The 25,359-nt window shown below is 41.9% G+C and overlaps 1 protein-coding gene across 3 annotated transcripts in view; it reads right to left on the bottom strand.

Annotated features, from left to right (window-relative positions):
• Positions 1–2,901: 2,901 nt before the first annotated feature.
• The window catches only part of edar (ectodysplasin A receptor), a 32,232-nt gene continuing 9,774 nt past the window's right edge, over positions 2,902–25,359 (bottom strand). The window contains exons 1-12 of one of the 3 annotated variants that reach the window (XM_034575304.1): positions 23,806–23,855; positions 23,638–23,700; positions 21,436–21,555; positions 18,453–18,634; positions 15,950–16,035; positions 11,335–11,412; positions 11,031–11,156; positions 10,852–10,926; positions 8,000–8,072; positions 4,974–5,298; positions 4,807–4,870; positions 3,780–4,165 (exon numbers count right to left, since the gene is read on the bottom strand). In XM_034575304.1, coding sequence (XP_034431195.1) covers positions 3,780–4,165; positions 4,807–4,870; positions 4,974–5,298; positions 8,000–8,072; positions 10,852–10,926; positions 11,031–11,156; positions 11,335–11,412; positions 15,950–16,035; positions 18,453–18,634; positions 21,436–21,555; positions 23,638–23,685 — 1,563 coding nt within the window. In that variant the 5' untranslated portion in view covers positions 23,686–23,700; positions 23,806–23,855. Of the gene's footprint in view, positions 4,166–4,806; positions 4,871–4,973; positions 5,299–7,999; positions 8,073–10,851; positions 10,927–11,030; positions 11,157–11,334; positions 11,413–15,949; positions 16,036–18,452; positions 18,635–21,435; positions 21,556–23,637; positions 23,701–23,805; positions 23,856–25,359 lie in introns of those variants that run through there. The other 2 variants (XM_034575303.1, XM_034575305.1) reach the window with 2 other exon arrangements.

Genomic DNA, 25,359 nt, shown 5'->3' on the forward strand with positions numbered 1-25,359 from the left:
ACATTGGAGTTCATGCAAGTTCTTTATTGTTCTTCATCATTTGGTAACAATAAATAATGATGAGTATGTAAAAGCTTTACATAAAGGAGAAATGAGTTATGTTTAATCTGGAAGGGAGAAGTAGTTTGGCTTCTTGACCCGCAGTCGAAAGCCACTGGATGAGATGAAAGTGCATTTGAAAGCCAGAACTAATGCCTGAATGTGCTTACGGCCCATTAATCTTGTCCGACAGTCTTTTTTATTTAATGAAGCATCAAGTTAATGTGTCACATTTAATGACCTATAATTAACTGTGGGAGTTTTGAATGCTCGGGAAAATGTTGTGATTAGTGATGTTCCACTCGGTGTCTCTAATCAATTAACCAACCTTGTCAATGTCTGCTGTAACGGTTACTAATATGTCCTAAGTCCATTGTGGAACTTTACATGGAGTTAATGTGTATCAATATCATACACCTCTGACATGATGTATGTTAGAACATAGGACAAGATGGAGAGCATCCCTTGTTAAACATGATATACATATATACCTAATGTATGTGTATTTAATAAGTGCTAAGGGTTACTGTATAAACTATAGAAGGCTCTTAAAGATACATGAAAAAATAAGTCATTTATTCAATTGTTCCTTTGTATATGCTAAATATATTTTGAAACAATCATATTTGTCATTAAGTTTATTACCCTTTACTATCTTCCTTAGCATCTTTATATAAATATTTCCCATGACCCCTCCTGCGCTTAGTGACATATATACTGTACATATATTTATCCAATTTTTCATCATGATGAATGTTTCCTATTATTTTTCAGAATAATTACATTATATTTGTAATGCTTAATTGATGATAATGACATTGTACTACCACTACTTTGGTCCAAGCTGAAATATCACAGCATAAATTGGATAGATTCATTCATGGTTTTTCAGTAGAGCCATATGAGGTCTGGTGTAGTGCTATTCATGAATGGTTTTGTGAGAATGAACGGATATGAACTACTTCCTGAAACGATTCCTCCATTCATCAGTTCAGTGCAGCTCTCGGTGGGCAAATGGGCACGGAGAAGTACTGGAGTGAGTGATTTATGTCATTGACTTGTTTGAAGGTTGGTTGAGTCAGTGTCCCTGTGGGAACAAATCACTGACATGAGTCACTCACTCAGTGTGTGTCTGAGCTCAAGTCATTTTGTTTGCAGGAGGTTTGATGAAGTCTTAGTCGGTCATTTATTGAAGGGAAATGACTTTGTCGCAGCAGCAACGCGTCTATTGTACAATACAATAGATCACAAGTAGCATTAAACAAGTAGCAGTAGAAGAAAATACGAGTGAATAAAGGCAGAGCGAAATATGCATGAATGGTGACAGAAATAGCTTTAGGAGATGTGAAATATAGAAAGCGCTAACATGCTAAGCGTTACACCTGCTATCAGCATGTTAGGATTGGAAGGTTCAGCTAAATGTAATGTAATAAATTGCTGTTTGAACATATTGGCGAGCTAGCATTGGCGTTAGCATCTGAACCTAACGCACGTCACAGAGCTGCTAACAAGACTGTTGACTCTTACTCTTGTTAGTGTATTGCATAGCAGCACAAAATGTACAGATGAATATGTATTGTGTAATTTGCTAACACATGTGAGTGAAAGAGCGCCACCTACTGCTTATCTCGATTAAGCAACTGTTAAAATTTGAGATACATCTGATTGGAAAAAACTAGCAACATTTTACAATCAGAAGTATCCCGAAGTCCTGAAGGTCCAGTCCACCGTCACTCATCTCAAACAAAAGTCAGATACCGAGCCATTTTTTTCATTACATCTTTATTAATGTTTACATTATGTACAATAATAAGTTATATATACAGTTATACTTTGGTTCTGTGATGGCTTTGCATGTGTGTTTCTACATGTTCTACTATTATGTGTGTGCTACTGAGGTAAGAAATCCAAGTTTGGTTTCTGTATATCAGCATAATATACTGTGTGTAAGACAAGATTTTGCGTGCCTGGAATCAGGGCTTGGATCCATTTCATTTCAATTCAGTCCAGCAATTATATTATTTACAAAGTTCAACATCATAAAACATGATAAAAATAACTAGTTAAACATGTTTCGATTTGAACTGGATCGGATGAAGACGGCCCTGCTCTGAAAAAGCTGTTATATTTATCGTGAGCTTTTTCTTTGCCTCGACAAGAGATTTTACAAAGGAAATAAACTATGAATAGATGCTTGATGAACATAGCACATTAATTTAAGTACCGGGGTCCAGCCCCAGAGTTTGCAGTATAAAAAAAAAAAAAAAAGCAGTAACAAAGAGAACTTGACAGCAGGTGATGTGTTTGATTCTGTGCAGATCAGTCATGGGACATTATGCTGACAACATCAGACATTAGATAAAGATCAGTCCGATTCCCAAGAAATGAGATCAAAGTCAGTCTTGGCATTGCTTGTTTGAGCTGAGTTTTGGAGCCTCACCACCACAGAAAGCCGGACGTTGACCAGCATCTTATCTGTCGGCTCTAATCTGTTATTAATGAAGTGCATCGAACGTGACACTCTTCGTAAAGTTTAACCTGATGCTGTTCGGAGCCCCCCCCTAGTCTCTGTGCATAACAACCGTAAACCGGCTTCGGCTACTTTTCAGAAGTGGACAACCCACACAACTGCACATTGTTCTCATTTGCTATATTGGTCCCATAGGGTAGAGGAGAGCTTAAATCCTGTCTGAGCATGACTGAGCCGGCCACAAAAAGCTGAGCGAGATCAGACGTTGCAGGACAACCGTAGCGCTGCTTCCACCATGGCCGGCTGCGTTCTCGCACTGCTCGCAGCGCAGATTCCCCCGGAGGCAGTTAGTCATGCCTGTTGCTGTGGCATCTCTATTTTTTAATGCACACTTTTTTATAGCTTTTCCACTGGGCTTTCAGTGGTTAAGTGGCCCTAAATGCTTAATTGGGTGATGGAAATCACAGGCACTTTGCACCCGCTCTGTAAACCACAACACTTCAGCCTATTAGGGGCCCGGCAAGCCACACGCCAAATAATTAGGACTGGCGGCAGCGCTAGACCGCAGCGCTGGGGTGAAAGGGGAAAGGGGGAGGATAGACTGGAAGAATTACTGGGGGGTGAGGGGGGTCACAGCCTGGATCACGGCATAGGAAGTAGCTGTAGCAAGAGTGTGATTTATATACTTCGCACAAGCAGCAGAGAAATTCTGTGAATTGTGTAGCATGGACTCTCAAAAGAGCAAATTTAAGATAATCAAATCTTCAGATAATTCTGTAAAATCCCAGACTCCACTCTTGACTATAGTTGTGTATCTTTTTTAATACTGCTTACGAAATATTGTTTTTTTTGGTGTTGCATCCAGCGCACAGTTAAACCAACTATTTTCTTGGAATTTGAGAAAGAAAAAAAAAATCTAAAAGGAATCGTGATTGTTTTGTTCTGGCAAAGCAGAAAATATCTAAACAACCAAACGAGAATAATCTGAACTCGAGCAATCGTTCATTTTCTTTCTTTCTCAAACTCTGTAAAAGTTTAGAAAGATGGGAGTTAAGGAAACAATTTCACATTGCTAGCTTTCTTGAAAGAGAGAGAACCACGATGGGCGAATAAGAACTGTGCCTGCAAAGGTCCACTGACATTCTTCATGTGATGGGTGTAATATGTTTGCTGTATATGTGCTGTCCTCCGAGTCAGAGCAGTATCTGTCCCTACTGAAATGTATACTGTAAGGCATCCCAGTCTCTTAAGTCTCTGCTCCACCACATGTCTAGACACTGGCGCAGCGTTGGGAGGGTGACGGGTACTGGGATTGACACACCAGTTGGCTGTGAAAACTGCTGATGCCTTGCCTCCCGTTGACCACCGTCATCTCGCCGCCGCCCAGCACGTCCGAGCAGAGCGACTCCACGGCGTCCAGCCTCTCGATCTGCACCAGGCGGGTCAGGAGGTCAGGGATGCTGTAGCCCGCCGTGCTCACCCTCTCGAAGAGCTGCAGGCCGTCGCTCATGCCGCCGATCTCGTCGCGCTTCAGGCCGAAGCTCTCGGCCAGGTGCCTCCACGTCTTTACCACGGCCGCCTCGCTGCTGTAGGAGGAGCTCAGCATGCGGCTGGTCTTCTCCAGACAGTCGAAGGGAAGCTCTGTGGGGCTCAGGCCTGGAGAGGGACAGGAGGGTTAGAACAGCGTTGCATATCAAAAAATTGGAATATCGTGAAAAAGTTCCTAATCTTTTGACAGTTATGACAGAATATGAAAATTTTATATATCCTAGACTCATTACACTTAAACTAAAATATTTCAAGCATTTTTTAAATTTAAAATTAAGCTTCGAGTAACTTAATATTCATTCATAATAAATACCGTGTATCTCTCAGTCTAGTTCATTATATGCAACCACAATCATGGGGAAGACTGGACCATGGCACAGTGGTCGGTAGTCCTCTTTTCAGATTCGTTATCGCATTGATGCAATAATTTGTGCTGAAGGAGCCCCGACCAAGTATTGAGCTATATTATATATTATATATTATATATTATATATATCATTTTTTGACTGATCTTAGGAAAAATGTAAGATTTTCACGAGCAAGCCGTTTGGTAAAGATGTCTAACAAACACATCTTTAATCATTGGGGGGAGTTGTTTTTTCTTCACCACAAATGTGAACTCTTATTTTAAACATCTTTCAGATGCAGTTTGATGCAATTTTCTTTGAAAATTACACTTAAATGCAGTTCATAGAAAGTTAAAGTCAAAGTTAAACTCCTCCACAGTATTGAGAGAAATCCAGCCTTACCCTCTGTCACATTGCAGGCTCTGGCGTATAGATCCAGGATCTTTTTCCTTCGACTCTGTAGCATCTGTGAGAAAAAACAAAATCACTTTGTGATTTCCAGATGATACTGAACTGGAGATCTGTTCATAATCATATTTTTGTGTTGTTAAATGGTCCTTCTTCCTTACCCCTGGGGTTTTATTGTTGTTATTGATCGCATTCATGTTGCTGATGTGGTTATTGCTGGCGATGTGGTTGACGTTGCCGACGTGGTTGGGACTCGTGGCGTTGTTGGCCTGGCCGGACATGATGGTGGGGGACCCATTGCAGGTGTGGTCGCTCTCGTGCAGCCCCAGAGAGAGGAGGCAGAGGTCGGGCTTGTTGCCCAGGTTGACCAGGCACGGGTTGGTGTTGTTGGTGTCGGCTGATCCCTGTTTGTCGGACGCAGCCTCCTCGTCGCTGTCGATGCTGCGGCTTAGCAGCTGCTCGTTCTCTGATGACGCATCATTTTCACTGCACAGACAAAGACACTCATTGGAACACATGTGCAACACATTCTCTGGTATTACATAAAACTCAGAGACCAGACACACAGTTAAAATGTGAATATGGTCTCCTGCCTGTAATTCTCTTGAGCTCCTACATTCTTACCACTATAGGCAGGTAATGTTTTTTACATTCAACTCTTACACAACTAACAATTAAATGCAATACATGAGTTGTATATCTTGTGTTTTGTTTTTTAAGCTTTATTAGTAGGCTACTCTGCAATTTAGGGTTCACTTTCACATTAAAAGCCCATTCATTTAAAACATGCCTGCGGTAGCCTTCAGGTAACACAAATGTAAAATGCCTTCTCTAGGTTTCTATACATTTTAAATGAAATCAGTAACAAGAGGGGAATTGGTCCACTGATCCAATCAGAGCAGTCAGGTAAGATTAGACGCCGCCTCTTGCAGCCATGACTCAGATATAATGAGGCAGTTAACCTTTACACTCAGAAGTACTTTTACCTTTTAATACTATTTAAAAACAAAGTACCAATTAACTTTTAATCAAGTAGAAAAGTTAATGAGGTACTTCCACCACCGCTGTCTGTGGGAGAGGACCCACTTCCAATGTAGATATAAAAGAATAATTTGAAGGTAATGAAAACACAATGATTCTTTATTTGAGGAGATTATACACTGAAAAAAATATTATTAATATTATATTTCATTTCTATCAATGGATCCCCCTAAATCCACTGGACCTTTATACAAATCTCTTTTTACAGTCCTCATTAGACATAAAAAAAACCGTACTGTCTGGAAAGTAACACACAAGTTATCAAACTGCACAATAAAATGTGTTGGAGCTTATTTTCATTGCAAAGACATGACGATATTTTGTCATGAAAAAAAGCTCAATTACTTTAGATAAATTGCTATTATACTCAGAAGTAAGATTACTTTTTAAGTTCGGATTTGCCCTCAATCATATCAATGAATATGCACCCCTCGGAGTTATTGGCAGAGTATATAGTTTTGCTGCTCTACTATATAATCAAAGGTGCAAGTGACAGCCAACACACACAGAATGACTCATGATCTTTGCAGAATCAATGGGAACTTTGACCAATGAAAACGTCTCGTGGAAGAATGATGTTGTTGTTGCCATAGCCGCGGATGTTTCGGAGCTGTTCCCCGTGATTGACTGAAATAGCGCTGCGATTTTACAACATGATACCGTATAATATCATTTTATTACCCATCATCTCCCTCCCTGCGCCTGCTCTGGGTTTTTCTCGCAAAAGCACCTTGTTGACAGAGAATGCCATTGTTTCACAGTCCCATGCTCTTTTTCCTCAACACACACACACACACACAAAATGCCATTGTTTCCTGGAAATCTAACACCCACCGCTGGCAGTTACAGCAGTGAGTTAGCACATCCTTTGGCATGATGCTATACCACACTATTAATGGAGGTGTGTGTGTGTGTGTGTGTGTGTGTGTTCGTGTGTGTGTGTGTGTGTGTGTGTGTGTGTGTGTGTGTGTCATCTATTCTTTAATTTAGACCCTTTCTCTGTCCTGAGAAAGTCAATATAGGTATGTGTTTGTTGCAAGAACTATAACATTTGAACACAAAAGCTGACTGTAGGTTTGTGTGTCGTGTTGTGTTGTGTTGTGTTGTGTTGTGTTGTGCTGTGCGCAATCATGCATCTCCACACCTCTCCCATCCATCAGCTACCAGCACCCATAAAGCAGCATTGTCTGCACTTGGGGGGATGAGATATATGCAAAAAAGGATGAAGGTGAGAAAAACTGTCGTCCTTTTGTTGTCTGCCAGGATGTGCTTTCACCTGGTGGTGGTTTTAGGTGAAGCCTGGAATAAATACCCCTATCGGCTCCAACAACTACCCCCTCTGTCCGTCTCTCAGTGTGTGTTAGGCTTCAGGGCTCATCTATACTCCACCCCCCCCCCCCAAAAAACCCACGTCTCAGCTGTCTGCTTCATTAGTACAAAAGAAAACCTCAACTGCACTTGCGTTTAACATGCCTCATACACACACACATACACACGCACATATTTGTGTGGATAAGACACACTAAATATGCCAGCAGCAGTGATGCTACTACTGCAGTGACTTGTTTAGTTAGGGCTTAATTACAGGCAGATGCTGCAAAAATGATAAAAGCTTCTTTCTTTTGTGTAGCGTCTCTGTGTCGCCACTTACAAACACAAAGACGCACACAAAGCTCAGCGCACACAATGGTGTTTAAAAAACAAATCACGCTCTATAAACTCAGTATATCACCCATATATATATATAGTATGTGCGCAATTATTCAGAACACACAGAATTAGCAGAACATTATAAACAAATATACATAGTAAGTGTGCATACACATAATTTCATTATTTCCATTTCTATCATGTGAAAATGCTGAATTTGTGTGTTTGTAAATTCTGTCCATACCTCAGTAGATAGATTAAAATACAGCTGTGGGTCAAGATATATAAAAAAAGGATATTACAACTACATATCCCCATAGTTATCACTAAACAATCATATCTTCCATTTTAAATAAGCTTTTTTTTTACCAGTTCTTTTGTTACAAAGAGCGTAAGTTGTTGTGCTTTAACGAATAATCACTAATAACCATTTCATCAAACTCCGTAACAACCAAAGAGGAGCAGTGCTGCTCACGAATCAACAGGCGTCTCTCACCTTTTGACCGTCTTCTGCGGGGGAACTTTCAGTTTGTCAAACTCGTCCTTTTCTGAGTAGATCACCACTTTGTCTAAGAGAGAAAACGAGAAAAGACACACACGTTCACATGCGTTTCGTTTTCCAAAATATAGTAAACATAGCGGGAGAGGATCCAGAAACACCAATTGAAAGTTCTCATTCCAAAAAGTTTTTTCAGAGATGTTTGCGTGATTGTTCGAAAACACAAAAGAGAACAGATTCCTGAGGCTTGATGAGAATTCATACCTTGAAGACAGCAATGAATGTTTAAGTGGAACAAACACAATGTGTAACAAAGAAACTGTGTGTGTGTGTGTGTGTGTATTTAAGCATGTGTGTCTTTCTTCACACAAACTTATTAACTCTGTCTCTACATGAGTGACAGACAGCTCCAGTAGAGCTTCAAGCAATGAGCTTCACTCACACACACACACACACACACCCCCGTCATCCCACATGTATTGACACACAGACGCACAACATTCACTCACAACTCAGAGAAAAAATTTTTAGCAGCCATTAACTGAGCGAACTTGTCATAACACAAAATGTGTTTGTGGCAGTGTGAGTGAGAGTGTGTGTCTGTTTGTGTGTTTTCGCATCCACGCCACATGTAAATGGTTAGTCAGTCAGTCTGCGAGTGAAATTGAACAGAGCATCATTGTCAGGAGAAATGGTGCCTAAAGCAACGTATGGCTTTAGCTTTGGAAGCTTCGCATTCCACCACGAGGTACTCATCCCGCTGCAGGTCCCTCACCACACACAGACACACACACACACATTTGCATAAATCATGCTGAAATCATCATACGTACACACATGTACATACCAGACTGACACACGGAGACAACACTGCATTAACATTTAAATGGGATTCAGTCAGATTTGATGAGATCTGTCCGATAACATGTTTAACACAGATGTGATGAACGAGGAGTTCAAATGTCCCATGATGCCACATACGTGTTCCAGAGAACAGAGAAATAATTTTCTGCAAGAATAAATGAAATATGCAGCTACAAAAAAAAATAAATAAATCTAAGCCCACAGCACTACAGGAAATTGTTGGATAACACTGAAGCGACTATAAGCCTGATTACAGATGATATAAAGTGTCTGGGTTTAGCACATAAGCCGGTCGCAGCCACCTGAATCAAGGTTGAAGAGGATTGAGTCAAATTATACACATGTCGCTGTAATCACCGCTGGGTGGTATGTGTTCAGGCCTCATCTGACTGTCACGCAAATTGTGTGCTGGGTCACTGTGATTATTTTTGTCGTACAGGAGTAAAAAAAAAAAAATACAAATTACAGTTTGCCTTGTTGATATATAGTTATGGAGCTGCGAGTGCCTTTGTGCTATTATGGAGTGTATTTTTGATGTGGCTTAAGTGTAAAGTGCATCTGCTATCGAGCGCTCGTTTTGTCGGCTCGTCATTAAGGGACCGTGCGACGTGTGAGTGGAGTTTATGGAGACGTGGTGATGATCAGTGTCTGCCGGCCTGTTTATTATATTTATACAGATATGAAAACACTGAGAACATTAGAGGAGACGTAAAACAGATGTTGCTCCCTGTCACTATATAAGTGTAATTTAATGCTTTACTTTTTTTCAGGTTGTGTGACACAATTTCAATATATCAATTTGTGCCATACAAATTACAAAATAATTACCTTACAGTCTGTATAATCTCAAGGAAATGTACTTTGATTGGCATCCTTGGTTTACGAGTGAAAAAAGAATGTGTTAAAGTTGAATTAATGGTGTGGTGGAGTATTATGTTGATGTAATTATCTAAATCAAATATAATATGTAACTACGGGGTCTCTCGATCAAACCAATCACAAAAGACCTAGTTTGATGATGTCGTGAAGCAGCGTGGGATCAAGGGACTTGTTCCCGTCAACACCGTTTCCTGTCGCTTGTATATGTGAGAGCTTTGTGACAGAACGCGCAGCAAAAGGCAACGAATAATCTTGACCCATTACGAGTGACCAATACAAACAGTAGAAGCAACAGCTGACTGGCCAACTGGCTAGCAGCGGGTTCTTCCTTCGTCATACATCATTTGCTCTGGAAGTTAAAGCCGATGTCGACCAAGATGAAACGTTCCACTGCCTTGAATAAAATTGTGGATTTCTCTGGGTTTGAACATTGTTGAATCACTTTGTATGTGTAAGCACGAAAGTCGCAACGCAAGTCTTAAAAAAAAAAATATAATAATAATTGTAACATATAATATCTTTAAATGTCACAATTTGTTTTCAGAACCCTGGATTAAATCAGTTCTGCCTCTTCGGAGGAACCTGAACATGCTCGATGGAACGCTGAGTCAAACGCGTGCCTGCGCTCATGCATATGGCCAAAAATGTGGATAATATTAGGATCATGTATACAAGGATACGAATAACAACATTACTTAAGTTTCATGTAAACATCACATCCAGTTTATAATGAAAACCAGGGCGAGGCTCATAACCAGGAGACTAATGTGCATGTAAACAGATTCATTGTTCATTGTTACGGCTACAAAGTGGAACTGAGTCAGTTCTGGTTGTGAGGCTCGTCAAACAGGATTCTATTAGATGCCCAAATAACATGTCTCATTACTAATTCAGTGTGTGTGTGTGTGTTCCTGTACTTATATCTTTGTGAGGACCAATTTAAGCATAGACCCGACAGAGTGGTTTTAGGGTTAGGGTTAGGCATTTAGTTTGGATGATTAAGATTAGGGTAAGGGTCCTACGTAGATAGACGTACAAACGTGTGTGTGTGTGTGTGTGTGTGTGTGTGTGTGTGTGTGTGTGTGTGTGTGGCCATCCTGCCTCACCTGGAACATCTTTCTTGTCTTCCTGTTTGATGGTCTGAGCCTCCACTGCCTTCACAACTTGTCCAGAACAACATGCTGCAGACACACACACACAAGCACAAAGAAACATGAAACATCATTAATCACAAATGCCCTCCTGTGTGTGCGTGTGTGCGTGCGTGCGTGCGTGCGCCGCTCACCCTGGCCGCTCGGCTTGGCCTTCAGGATGTAAAACATGATTATGAGGACGATGGCGATGGCCATGATGAATATGGTTGACATGGCGATGATGAGAGCTGTGGCTAGGTGACCCTGTCCATTGGTACCTGAAACATGGAGCCATGGTTATTATTGATGGTTGAAAGTTTTGTAAGGGAGTGTGTGTGTCTGCATGTGTGTGTGTGTGTGTGTGTGTGTGTGTGTGTGTGTGTGTGTGTGTGTGTGTGTGTGTGTGTGTGAGAAGGGAGGATGAAAGGTGATGGACGACTGTGTATTTGCATTTACCTTTATCTGGGTGAGGGAACACTGTCGTGCTGCCAGGGTCAATAGGAGGTTTCTCTTTTGGTTTACTGCTTTGCTTGCCTGTAAACACACACACATAAACACACTTCAGTCCCAGTTTACTAAAGCAAAACGGTGCTAACTTTGATTAAAGTAACCGTTTCTCATTTGGGAAACATGGTTATGTACCGTCAACAGTTAGATGAACAGATTAGTACAATTATAATGTTGTTGCAGTGAGTATGAAGCTAGTGCCGGTTAGATCACCTTGGCACAAGGACTGGAAACCCAACAGTCCCCGTATCAAACTACTATTTAAATTCACTAGATCCACATTTTCCCCCCTAAAATATGCCTGGTTTTTTTGCTAAGCTAACTGGCTGTACCACATTGCACACACATTGCACACACCCTTGTTCTAACCGGATGACTACTTTCTTCCAAATTAAGTAAAATACAGCAGATTGTTCCACCACAAACCATTTCAATTAGTCCCTGGCAGAGTTCACATCCGATCATTCACTGGTGGTGGTGGTGGTGGTGTGTTAGCTTTGGCCTCGCATTTTATGGACCTTTTATTTCCCCCCCCAAAATGGTTTGCAGGCGTTAAAATGTCAAATTATCTGCACAAACAGTTTGTCCTGAACTCCATCTTTCACCGACTCCTGCTGTAGTGAACAAGCTGCAGAGTCAGTGAAGGTCGGGCGCTAGAAAACAACTCGCTGTCCAGATGTCTCTCTTTCTTATGAGAGACATCCCCCCCCCTCTCGTCTCCGTCTCTGCGACTGGATTATTCATCAATTGTTTTTACGCGCTTCTAATTGAGCTATAAAACCCGGCAGCTCGTAAATCTGCTCTCTTAATCAGTCCTTTATTTCCCCAACTTGATATACTGTTCACCTTTTTGGCATGTGCCCTAACACTTCCCATGGCCTCTGAGACTCATGTCACACACACACACACAGACACACACACAGACACACACACACATCGGTGCCCTGTGGCTGCAGACATTAACTCCGGGTATGTGTTTACACTCCCTGGGACAAGGATATGAGTCTGAACTGGAATTTTGTTTAGCGTCTTGCGGTTCCATCTCTTAATCACGTCTCAATGGCTGAATAACACATACTGCAAAACGGTGATACTGCAGGGCAATCTGGAAGCTCGGGTCCAAACAAACTGAGAGGAGCAGAATTACAGAGTGGCGTCGACATGATAAAAAGAGCACTTTGTTTGAGGTGAGAAGCGTGATACGTCTTTAAGTGGGGATGAATCGAAGGTTAACCTCCGATAAAACAAACTTTTATACAATCCCACGTGTGTCTGGTGTCTCTGAGGTGGGGAGCAAAACTCTTCTTATGCTTAGACACTTATCTATTTTAAGTATTTATGTGTATTGGCGGCTGATCGGGAAGAAAAGGTCAGAACGGCAGAAAAAGTCAATAAAAAAGCCAAAAGTTGATGGTGGAATTTGAGCGATGCCTACAGACTGTAGTGTCTGTCTGCCAGAGAGTAGCATCAGCGCAAGAACTGACATGTTAATCATCTTTCTTTCTCATACCCACTGAAGTTTTAATTATCACACACACACACACACACACACACACACACACACACACACACACACACACACACACACACACACACACACACAGACGTAGGCAGGAGCCGGGTAATTTACAGATTACACGGCGAGTGTCAGCCTGCCTTCAGGAGAACTCCCAGCTTTCAGCTCCTTTTCTTTTTACTGCTGCGGGTGGGCGGTTCTGATCTAAAGGGGTTTAATTGAAATGTATCACAAGCTGATTTAACAGACATAAGAGAAATAAAGGATGCTCTGTGCAATGTTATCTTCTATCAACACTAATCAAAGTTATTTCAGATAACAGCTTGCGTTGCCGGTTCTCATCCGTCTCATCGGCTGATTCGACACAATAGTGTTTACATATGTATCAGTTCATTAAAAGCCATAAATTGTCAGGTTCAGGTCATGAGAAATGTCCACGTGGCACCTGTGAAGCAGTGACGCATTTTAGGTTTCTAGAGATGAAATCAAAAACATTCTTGAATAAATAGTTGCACATTTTGGGAAACCTGTTTGCTTTTCTTGCCAACGTTTATATGAGAATATTGATACCACGCTTGCGTCTGTCGTCAGCAGCCGGTTAGCTTGGCTAAGCCTGAGGAGTGGAAATGGGGGAAAACAGCCAGTCTGGCTCGGTCCCATCAACGACTATGTTTACATGGACACCTGTGTTCCAATATAAACCCCATTAAGACAATAGTCTGAATAGGACACTTATTACTGACACATGTAATCGCATTCTAACATCCTATTGGAGTTTTCCCAGCATTTTGCAGTTACCAACTTACGCATACCCTGAAGATGGAAGAATAAAAAAGGAGTTGTAGCTTTTGCAAAATTAGACAGATCTTAAATAGTATAATGGAAGTAACTATAATGGAAATAATGCCTTATTCTGAATAAGGTCACTAGTTGATATGGATGTCCATGTATAGTGAGTGGTGACAAAATACATCTGCAACTCTGAAGATCACCAATAACAACATTACAGCTTGTTTGTTTGGACCATACTAAAAACCAAAGTGTTGAAACAACTGCACCTTCAAACTAAACAATGTTGTAAACAGCTGCTGCATGAACAGCCAGAAACAAGAGTGATATTCTGAGATAAATCGATATGGAAACTGTAGGAAATAAACATATTTCTGAGAAACAAGATGCTTAAAGGTTGAATTTAGCTCAAAGAATGACAATCCCCCAAATAACCTTGATAAATTTGAACACACAATGAATAATGAAAGTATTTTTTGATATCATTCTATCTCTCTTACTCGCACATCTTCACACCATCGTTCAATCACTTATTTCCATGCCTGGGAGAAACAATTACAGCGCTGTTGAAAAGCAAGTGTTTAATTATCCACATGCACATGTACACACACACACACACACACACACACACACACACACACACACACACACACACTCCTCCATTATACCCTCTGCGCTGCAGGACAGGGCTGCTTTTTGAGGTTTTCATCTTTCCAAACGCACTCATTAAATGTGACAAAACAACAACACCATTAATTTCTGGGATTTTCTATTACACTCAAAGGGGGATTTTGAGCAATTATGGGCCCATAAATAATGTTCCTGTTGTCATCTATATATTATATCTATTAATAGATCTACATATATGTATTTATCAGTGAGATTCAAAAACAATGTCGAGATCTGTTGACACGACCAGTGTGATCTGTTTGTCACATGTGGACAGAGCCACTTAGGGCACAGTAGGACAACATCAATAATTGTCTCCCTCTCAGCAGAAAAACTGTCAAAAAGTTTTGACAGTTTTCTGACTTACAGAAAATGACTGCTAAAATGAAAATCCATTAATCTCCTTGATTAAATACTGAGGATGATTTTCAAACTTAATGGCTTGACAACATGCACACATCTTGGTTAGTAGATAAAAACAGATGAAACCAACTACGCTGTGCATGAGAAAGATTTAAAGCTGATGAATGTTAACTAAAACTATTAATGATGTTTATAATCTGAAAAATGTGCAGGGGATGTTTATGATCAATCTCCAGAGGAATCAGTGACAATTAATTTAAATTAAAGTGTTGGGAAATTTAAAACAATACACTAGAGTGGTGAGGACTCATTTAGCAGAAATGCTCATATGCTAGAAACACTAAATCATATGGTGGCAATTATCACCTCTGTCAAATGCAAATATAAAATCTGCAACTTATCAAAACTTGATTTTCCCTTGATTGCCATCTGCTGGGGTTTTGAAAAGCAGTAAGAAAAACTGAGGATAAAAACAATTCCTGAAATCACAGAGGACCAATGTGTGACAATCAAATCGACGTGTCACATGACAACATTCACGCTTTGTGCCGCAAGTGTATAGAAATGTTTATGAGCCGCTGAGGCAGATGGAAAACAGAAAGAAAAAAAAAACGGAGACAACCTCTGGTAGATATTATCGTGCACTGATGTGGTCGCAGCAACAGCTGGCACCAAAACACGCACACACATGCACACACAGTCAGGTATGAGGGGTAGTGAGACAGTGAGGTTATGAATGATGCTAATTTAGGGCAGAGGATGTCCACCTCTCTGTCCACCAGCGAGGCGCGGTGACAGGAAGGACAGCGACCTGGCTGGGGGAACTCGGCACAACATCTGACCCCCACTTGTTTTCCCTTAAACCTCGGCCAGGCTTTTGACACACAGTTACATCTGTTTTCGCAACAGCCTGTCCTCTTTTAGTTCCTTTCATTTAGACAGAAAACTTTAATGTTTGGTAGCTTTTTAATCTCGCGGAAACCAGATCTGTGTTTGTGCAGAGAAAGCTGTGAAGATGAGTGTTGAAAAAGAAACCAGGGGGAATTCATAGTTGAGAAGAGAATAAATAGAGGACGGCGGTGGAGAAGGGTTGCAAAGGATGAAAAATGGAAGGAAGGAAGGAAGGAAGGAAGGAAGGAAGGAAGGAAGGAAGGAAGGAAGGAAGGAAGGAAGGAAGGAAGGGGAGGGAGGGAGGGAGGAATGAAAGTGTGAAGAGTGAGCTCTTACATTCTTTGGTGTTGCGCGGTGCGTTCTGGCAGGAGTGGCACACCATCCCATAGAGGTTTCTGGGTCTGTTCTCCAGCATGTAATACCTATAGGAGACAAAAAGGCTTGTATCAGTGGGATAGATCTCCTAAAAGTTGTACTTATTCCTAAAGGTAAGCAAACAGCACTGAGCGTGGCAGGTGTGTATAATCCGCAGCCTCCCTACCTTCTAGACATACTTAACATGCACAGTGCTGAGGTATGGGGAAGCAGCTGAGGTGAAAAGTTTGACTCCGTGAAGAAATGTACATAATTGACGCCCCGAAGGCACTAAACACTGGCTCGGTACAGACATCGCCCTGAGTCTCCAGCGTCTGAACGTGTATTAGAGGAGAACGGAGGGCGAGGCAACCAGGGCCTAAATGTGTGAATGAGTGGCAGTGGTGCTAAATCATTTAGGCTTGAGAGCAGAAACATCCATGGGTATGTGCGTACAGTGTTGTTGTGCAGCCTGCAGGTGCCGTCAGATATCTGTACGTATGTCACAGTGACTGGTTCGGTCTTGTGCTGCACAACACGGCAGCACCGCGAACCACGAGAACGTAATTCCATGAGATCTCTATGGATGTTGGTGGACGTGTAGTTGAAGGAGATGGATTTTATATTTAAATTACAAATAACCAAGCACAGTTACAAATGTTGAACAGATTTTAAAGATCAGGCTGAATGAATATCGTGCATTTGTAATCAACAAGCTTTGGATTCTTTCAAGTAAAATTTCAATAAAGCATTTTACTCAATATTTAGAATTATGGCCTCCGCCAAGGAAGTTATGCCTTTGTTTGTTTGTTAGTTAGCAGGATTATACAAAAATGACCAAAGGAAGACCCCAATAAACATTGGATCCAGGATTAGTTTTTCACCTTCTATAACATTGAGTTTTTCGTGGATCTTGGTGAAAAAGAATCTGACATGTTTAGGGGACGGATATTTATGAGTGTGTGCAATTTGGTGCTGATCCAAATAAAATAGTGGCTCTAGTGAGTTTAAATGTGTTTCACAAGGGGACTGTTTGGCCTTGGCAGAGGTCTGCATTCTCTGAGTGCTATTCCAGTTTGTTATATGAATTCATTTCATTTCAGAAATGTGCTCAATGTTTATAGATATTCTGCAAAAATCCTGAAGACAGATGGGTTTAAACTGCAATTTCTGCACCAGTTCCAACACTGGTATTGCACAATAAACAACAAAGTCAGTGAATAACATAATCACATTATATTACATTATTTTAGTCGGACCAAAATAAAAAGAACAAAAGTTTATATGTTTTTGTACATTTAGGCAAAAGCAAATTAATTTTCTGCGTCAATGATCATTACAGATGTTTCCTTATTTTTATGAGCCCTACAAAGTTTAACATGCGTCATACACCAGCTGTTTGTTTTCCAATTTTCTCCAACAATATTTTCTCACTGCACAAATATTTAATCTTCATCGCTTAAAAACAATTGTTATGTATTATCAAGTATTTATTTAGTTGTTAAGTCATTATTTGAAAGTGCTGCTGAAGTCGTATCCGACTCTTTCTCCTGCAGCTCTTCACCTCCGCTGAGCTACAGGCTTTAACTTTAACAAATGTTCAGGCCTGTTCTTCTCTGCATCAAACACACACTGACTCTATCTGCTGCTTCAAACAACCACACATACAGGATCACAGCATATTGTATAGACTAGAGACACAGACACACACACACACACAAGACATGACCAAACTCAAGTGTTCCTGTGCACGCTGCTTCCTGTAACGATCACACTCATCAAAAGCAAAAAAAACATCCTGTGGAAGTGGAGCGAGAGCCAAGAAAAGTAGGAGGCCGCCGGACAGCATCCAGATGAATGATGGGAGGAAACGATTTCAACACTCGCTCTCCTTATTGGAGTGGGAGGGTTCATCCAATTCCACCAAATCATCAGTCTCTCATACTTTTGCCTTCAAGACCCACCTAATTATACATTTCTCACATTTAATCATACATATCGAATGAAATATGATTTGATCAAGTGCCTTAGCAACCAGATTTTAAAACAACATGCTGAACGCTCTAGGAAAGAAACTGTGTCCGTCTGCAGAGAGGAGCCAGTGGAGAGACGAGGGAGGAACAGGAGGAGGGAGGAGAGGGAGGTCTGGTAACATTTAAACCCCGACTTAATATTTTTAAGTGACAGGGGTTGCATCCACAGCTGTCATGTGCAAATGGAGGAGCGGAGGATTTAGTGTGTGTTTGTGCGCAAAGTGAGGGGACGCATTAAACCGACGGCAGCAGGGTGGTCTGTTCACATGTCAGCTCATGCTACTTTAAAGCAAGTGTATGGATACATCTATACAACGGTCTGAGCACTCATATTGTACCATGTTAATCTCTGTGTTATATATATATTCACATATAATCAATTATATGTCCCCTGTACAGTAACAAATGGGGTTTGAAGCTTGTATTTGTGTGTGTGCTCGTGTGTGGTTTACCCCGGTAAACACGGCCCACACTCGGCATCGCTGTCCGGAGTCCCCGCCGCCCGCACCGTGGCTTTGTAGAGGGCGTCGCAGTCTTTGTGGCGTCTGCAGATCTCGTACTTCCCTTTGGAATATTTCCCGTGCGGACACGGCACACAGGCAAAGTCCTCATCCTTCACACCATAGCCGCAGGTCTGCAAAACACACACGTGCACATATAATCATAAAGACGTGTGCATATCAGTAGTTAAAAACCTTTAATTCAATTTTAAATGAACTCAACGCTCTTCAGATCGATGTGTGTGTGCTGCGGACACAGAGAAAAAAAACACTTGCACACATCTGTTTCTGCCCATATCCAGAGCAAATCTGGCATTGCTGTTGAAATGACAAAATAGACATCTGATTGGCGGTCCCTGTGTGTGTGTGTGTGTGTGTGTGTGTGTGTGTGTGTGTGTGTGTGTGTGTGTGTGTGTGTGTGTGTGTATGTGTACAGCGCTCCATGCCTGGTAGTGTTTAAAATGACCACCTCATCATTCTGTCTTCTTGCATCAATCTCCTCCCATCTCCTCGTGGTAATTCCTCACAGCGGGGAGGCTGAACAACAGGCCACACACACATACAAAAACATACTCTCTTTCTCTTTTTTGCTCCCTTGCTTTCATCTTTCAGTTCCCTTTTACTTTCATCCGTCTATTAAAAACAAGCCTGTGCCTCTTCGCTCTGGGCTACGGTAGAGCCCATTCTTAAAGAAATCTAATATCACTTATCTTCTGTTTGACGTCCGCGAGTCTCGCTGCGATCGTTTGATATGAAACTGTGCTGAGCCATCGACAGGATCCTGTCGCTCTGGGTTAACGCTGGCTTTGGATCTTTTCGTACACAGGCTCACCATCACTCTGCTTCTGTTTGCTCAATCAAAGCTGTTCTGGACCAATCGAAAGCTCCTTTTCAAAGCAAATTTGGTGCCTCTTTGATTCTTGGATATCGGAGGTCGATAGAAGCAGGAATTTAAAACCAACAGGGGACTTTCTGGCACTTTCCTTGCTTTTATTTTGAAGGTTGACATTGAAGGGAGAGAGATGACACTGTGATGACATGCAACAAATCTCCCAGGACCTATCAAACCGAGGAAGTTGCGGTGCAACGTCTCAAACCGCCAGCCCACGAGGCCACCGCAGGGACCATATTCTTAATGGCCTGCAGCTTTCACACATCAGGAAAGCTGATGTGAAAGCTCGATACCCCATTCTTTAATGTTTCTTCACCTTACAGACACTTTCTTCATCACATCAGTGACAGTTAGGAAATCAGAAATATAAGTTCAACTCCAGCGTTTACAGCACATTCATGTACAGTAAACTGGCACGGAAACGTATTCCAGCTCCATCAGAAACAAATCTGGATACAAGATGCAAGTTTAAAGCGGCCTTGAACGTCTTCATTGTGTGTGTGTGTGTGTGTGTGTGTGGAGAAAAACCCTATGGTTACTCCATGATTAAAAGAGTGTTAAGACACACACACACACACACACATGCAGGGGGAACTCAGGGGAACAGAAGAGCACATGAATTACAGACTGTGGCACCAAGAGGATCAGACGGGCAGGAGAAAGTGCAAAGGGGCTTCTCATCTCACTGATTAAACCTCTTTGTTCCTTCATGTTTCTGCCGTTCACAAACGGTTAAATTACCCTTTCATGACCGAGCCCTGAGACCTCTCGTCTCCGTCGGAGAGAGAGAGAGAGGGAGACGAGTGGATCACTTGATTTTACAAGTTCAAACACAACGCATTGTTGGGATGTTTACTTTAAGCACTTGGAAGCTCAGTGAACACAAGGTCAGGAAGGTCGGAAGTGGGAGCGGAAGGAAAAATTAAACCGACACAGTGGGAACGTTCATGCGATTTGTTTTTAATGCCATCCAGCTCATGGAGGTAAAGGAGACAAGGACAGAGGAAAGGAAGAAAGGGCGGAAAGTTTCACAGTTTTGATTTTTAAACTATACTTTTGGGGCAGCAGAAACAAACTGTGATCACTATATTTTGTTCAAATATCATGAACTTTTGGGCAAAGAGAAATGTAGAAACTGTTTATGGATACCTAGTGACAGTTAATGAATGTTTGAACCAGGTTTAAGGGGCTTTATTGAGCATATTCAGTTCTCTCTAGCAAAGTTATTGTGTCGTCAAGATAAAAGCTCTGTGATTCAGCTCAATGTAAAGCACTGCAGCAAAAACAAGTTGTGTGTTTACTTGGAAGACAAATTGGAAGTGATTCGATGAATGTTATTGTCATGACTGAGATCAGTCTCTGCCTCGGACCCCACTGACTTCTACAGAGCACTGGTCGTCTGTTTATTCAAATTTCGTTAATGTTGAATGCGAGGCCGATAAGATGAACGGTTTGTGAGATATGCATTCCACAGACAAACAGACAGACAGATGTTTGTGGGTAAAGTAGGCAGATCATTTCTGCATGTGTCTACAGGTGCAGATACAGCTACAGATGCAACTGTAATTTGTCAGTAAACAATGCAATAGAAAGGACAGCACTAAAGTCTGTGCCCAGACATAAACACTTTTTATTTTAACAAGACTTATTTCTGTTCACCTTTCAGCTCTCTCCCCTGCAGCTGCCTCTCCTGAGAGGGAGTGGCACCCCGGGGTGCCCACTGAAGCGTTTACCTGCTCTGTGTTTTCTTTGGCTGCCAGCAGACTGACTGACGGGGGCTAAATCACTATGTGACTACTGCAAGTCATTCACTCTAATGCATGCCTTCACGTGGAAGTCAATGGGAGCAATAAACCATAAAGAAATTAGAATTTAGGCACTCTTCACTGCAGCCATGTGTGATTGTGTGTGGTCTGAGCAAAAATGACATGAGGGTTCATGAGGTCACTTTTTCATGCTATTTATTGTTTTTTTTTCTTTATGGGTACAAATGTAAATGTTGGATTGTATGTGTGTGTTTGTGCGTGTGTGCGTTTCTCTTACCATATGCGGCTCTTGTCCAGGCTGGCACTGAGGACAGGCCTGGCAGCTGTTACTGGTCTGGTTGAAGAACTCGTACTCTCCACAGGTGGAATACTCTGCACTGGCAAACATGCAGCACACCTAGAGGGAGAGGGAGACAGAGACAGACAAATGTAAGACTGTCAGTCAACATGTTGTAAAATGTGTCTGTTAAAAATAACAAATTCACAGCAACTCATGTGATGTGCATATCTACTGCAGCAGCAGCAGCAGAGATGAACAACTGCACTGGATGATGATGCTGATTCATTCAGCAGAATCAGCATCATCATTTTTAATTGACAAAAACCAAACAGCAAAGAAAACAAACATCACAACCCCCGACTTCATCGAGAAATTCAGATTGATTAGTGGAGATCATCGTGTGTGTGTGTGAATGAGACAGTTTCCACAACACTGGAATAAGCTTGTGTGTGTCTGTGTATTGTATTGTTGTCTCTGTGCATGCGTGTGTGTGGCATTGTGTCATAGTGGCTCTTTGTAATAAGTAGCAGCTGGTGTTCATGGCTTTACCAGCACACTTTGTGCTTCTCCAAACAAACTAACTGACTTTAAGAAATCATCTGTGGCCCAGAAAATGATGGCGGGAAAGCAGACGAGTGCATGACTAATTCTCTCCATCTTCTCTCTGTTGTTTTAATAACTGGAGAAGCACACTTTGTGCTTCTCCAAACAAACTAACTGACTTTAAGAAATCATCTGCAGCCCAGAAAATGATGGCGGGAAAGCAGACGAGTGCATGACTAATTCTCTCCATCTTCTCTCTGTTGTTTTAATAACATCTCCCTCTCGTCCTCATCCCACGACAGCAGACGCAGGACACTGCGTGAGTGAATATACAAATCTACGTTGCCATTGTATGTTAATGTGTTTGTATCCTTTCAGGCCAAATAATCTTGTTGTGGTATAAACCGGATTTTAAAAAATGTACTGACATTTGGCCTGTATTTACTGGTAATACGGCAAATACTCAAACAAATTTGGTGGAATGCCCCTTTAACATGACAAGGTCCTTATTTTGCAACCAATAAGCATCTTATTTGTTTAAATATGTTTAAATATGTACAAAACATCCGCTGCCCTTCTTCTTTGTTGGTGTGTTGACACATTTAAAGGTCACTGTAAGTATTTATCGAGCAATTACCGGCAGGCGTTGTTTACATAAACTCTCTGCATGAGCTGCGCTTTGTCTTTGAAGACGCTGTAATAATAATCTTCTCCTCCTTAGTTTTCCACAGTTGGAAAAACAAACTTCCTGTCGTACCAGTACACCATGCTAGATCTGCGCAGACAGCTATCCCACAATGCCTTGAGAGGACCAGTCAGCCTGGCTCCGTAAATTCAGCACTCATCTCTGCACATGTGCACCGCATCCGGTTATCTCCGGTTGAATTTGTACTAGGGTTTGGCAGGAACACTGGTTGAGTTTTAAAACGACGTGTTGCACTGACCTAATTCAAATTTAAAAGTTCAAAGTTTTTAAGTGTAGCATTAGTGAAGCATGGGAGGAAAAGAAATAGAGGGTGTATTGGAAAAAGAGAGGATAGGAATAAATGGAGTTAAAACAAAAAGAAAGCCGTTTTCTGACATGACCTGCGGGTAAAGTCTGGAGAATTGGATACAGAGTTTAACCACAGTTTGCCTTCCACACGTGCACTAAACAGCAGGAGGTTCTCTGCGGGAGCAGCAGCAGACAGAAGCAGGAAGTGACGTATTAACTCCGCTGCAGAGATCACGTGCTTCTCTTTGCAGCACACACACCCCGGTTTGCACCACAAACTCACTCACATCTTCGTCGGTGTCTTCTACATGTATGTCACCACTTTTTCACCGGGAGATATTTGTTCTGCCCCTGTTGCTTGTTAGTAGCGTCATCGACCCCCCCCCCCCCCCCCCCCCCCCCCCCCCCCCCACTAGCTCTCGGTGAAACCAGCGTGGATCCCCTGCTGTGTTCTCACATTGAAGTCTCCTAGATTTGCACAGACTTTATACCAGGCTGAGAAAGTTGATCAGATGATCCAGACTTTTGTGTTCACACATGCACCTCCTCCAGGAGTTCAGTGAATGTCTGACAGCAGCTGAAGACGAGTATTAAAGCTGGAGGACAGAGGGGATTAAGGCAGTAGAGGCAGGAAATGAGGAGATAAAAAAATAAAAACTTACTAATAATGACAGGAAAATGGACTTCTTCTGACCTCTCCTCTCTGACATGTTTGCGTCTTCTTCCTGGGGGACATGGAGATCAAAGACAGAATTAATAATTGTAAATATAAAGCGTTAATTGTTCACAATCCCACAAACATTCCTGCTCCTGCACCGAACTCCACTTACGAAACAGCAGAGTCATGAATCTAAGCACAGCTGCCAACAGTAGTGCTGTCAGTGTTTGTGTGTGTGTGTGTGTGTGGTCCTGATGAGTTCACTGTCCTGTTAGCATCACGTCATCGCCCATAAACATGTAACTGCAGCAGAACAGCCCATGGCATTCCTCTGGCTCATGTGTGCGAGCAGAGATCACCGTTGGCTAACCTCTGCTTCAATAAAGGTTGGTGATATCACTTATACCGTTTACTTAATTGTCTATTTCTGCGCTACGTCTATTTGTCACGAGGCTAAAGTTGACGTCAAAACCCCAAATGTACTCAAACAAAGCTTTTTTTTACCTGGCTCTAGTTTCACACCTGTGGGTGCTTGTAGGCTTCTAGGAAAATAACAACGTAAGCTATTTTCTTAAAGTATGGCTCTGGAGGTGTGAGTGGAAAATACCACTTGTTTCTATTTACCAGGAAGCCAGTGTTTCCCTGACCGACTAGTTTTAACAGCTGAACCAGAAACACAATCAAAGTCACTGTAGCCTTAGTGTAAAAGCACGTTGTGTGATGTGGCCTCAGGTAAAATCTGTTTGATTCAACACTTGAAGTGATGAAAATTAAATCCATCCTGTCGGAAGCCTCAAAGTGTGTCTGCCTGCGTGTGTGAGTTTGTGCATATGTGTTTGTTGGAGAGAGAGACAGGAAGAAGCCGCCATTATCTCCTATCTGCGGTCAGAATCTGTCTGTCTGGCTCCAAACCTCTGATTTCACTCTTCCATGTCGCAGACTTGAGTGAAAAAAACCTCTGATCTTCAGTCGTGGCTAATTCCCCAACCCTGAGGGTTTGATCTTGCTTAATTACAGCCTCCTCACACACACACACACACACACACACACACACACACACACACACACACACACACACACACACACACACACACAATAAAAACAACACACATCAACATTAACACATAGATATATGGACTACAAATACTCACACACAGTTGGCCTGTGAGGGCAAAATAAGCTTAATTGCGCAAGTCTTTGTGGTAAGACCACAGCCAGTGTGTGTGACTTAATTCATCCGTACGCGTACATTGTGTGTGTGTGTGTGTGTGTGTGTGTGTGTGTGTGTGTGTGTGTGTGTGCATGAGTGCATGGGTGTGTGGGCCTGTGTCTAGCTGTTGAAAAGATAAAAGGTTAAATAGCGCTTTTTTTCTTAAATCAGGAAATGAAGAACTGCCAAATGGTTGTGGACCCCCTCCAGGCTACTCATTATGGGGTTAAAGTGATGCACATGCACACACACACACACACACACACACTCCTACGCTGCGGTGTTTGAAGACTCTGTATCTTCTGACACTCTGTTCTACCTCTTTCAACCCTCTCTCTGTGTCTCTCCAACCCTCGCTCTCTCTGTCGAGGCAGGTCTGAGATGAAAGTCAGCCCAAGTCTTTTCGCCCCCCGAGGGTAATTATCTTCTAACGACCACATAATCTGATAAATAAGCCTCCTGTCTTTGGCTCTACCTGGTGGAGTCACTGCAGTTACGTCGCCGTGCCAACAGGGA

Source organism: Hippoglossus hippoglossus, chromosome 21, assembly GCF_009819705.1.
Source record: "Hippoglossus hippoglossus isolate fHipHip1 chromosome 21, fHipHip1.pri, whole genome shotgun sequence".
Taxonomy (NCBI): domain Eukaryota; kingdom Metazoa; phylum Chordata; class Actinopteri; order Pleuronectiformes; family Pleuronectidae; genus Hippoglossus; species Hippoglossus hippoglossus.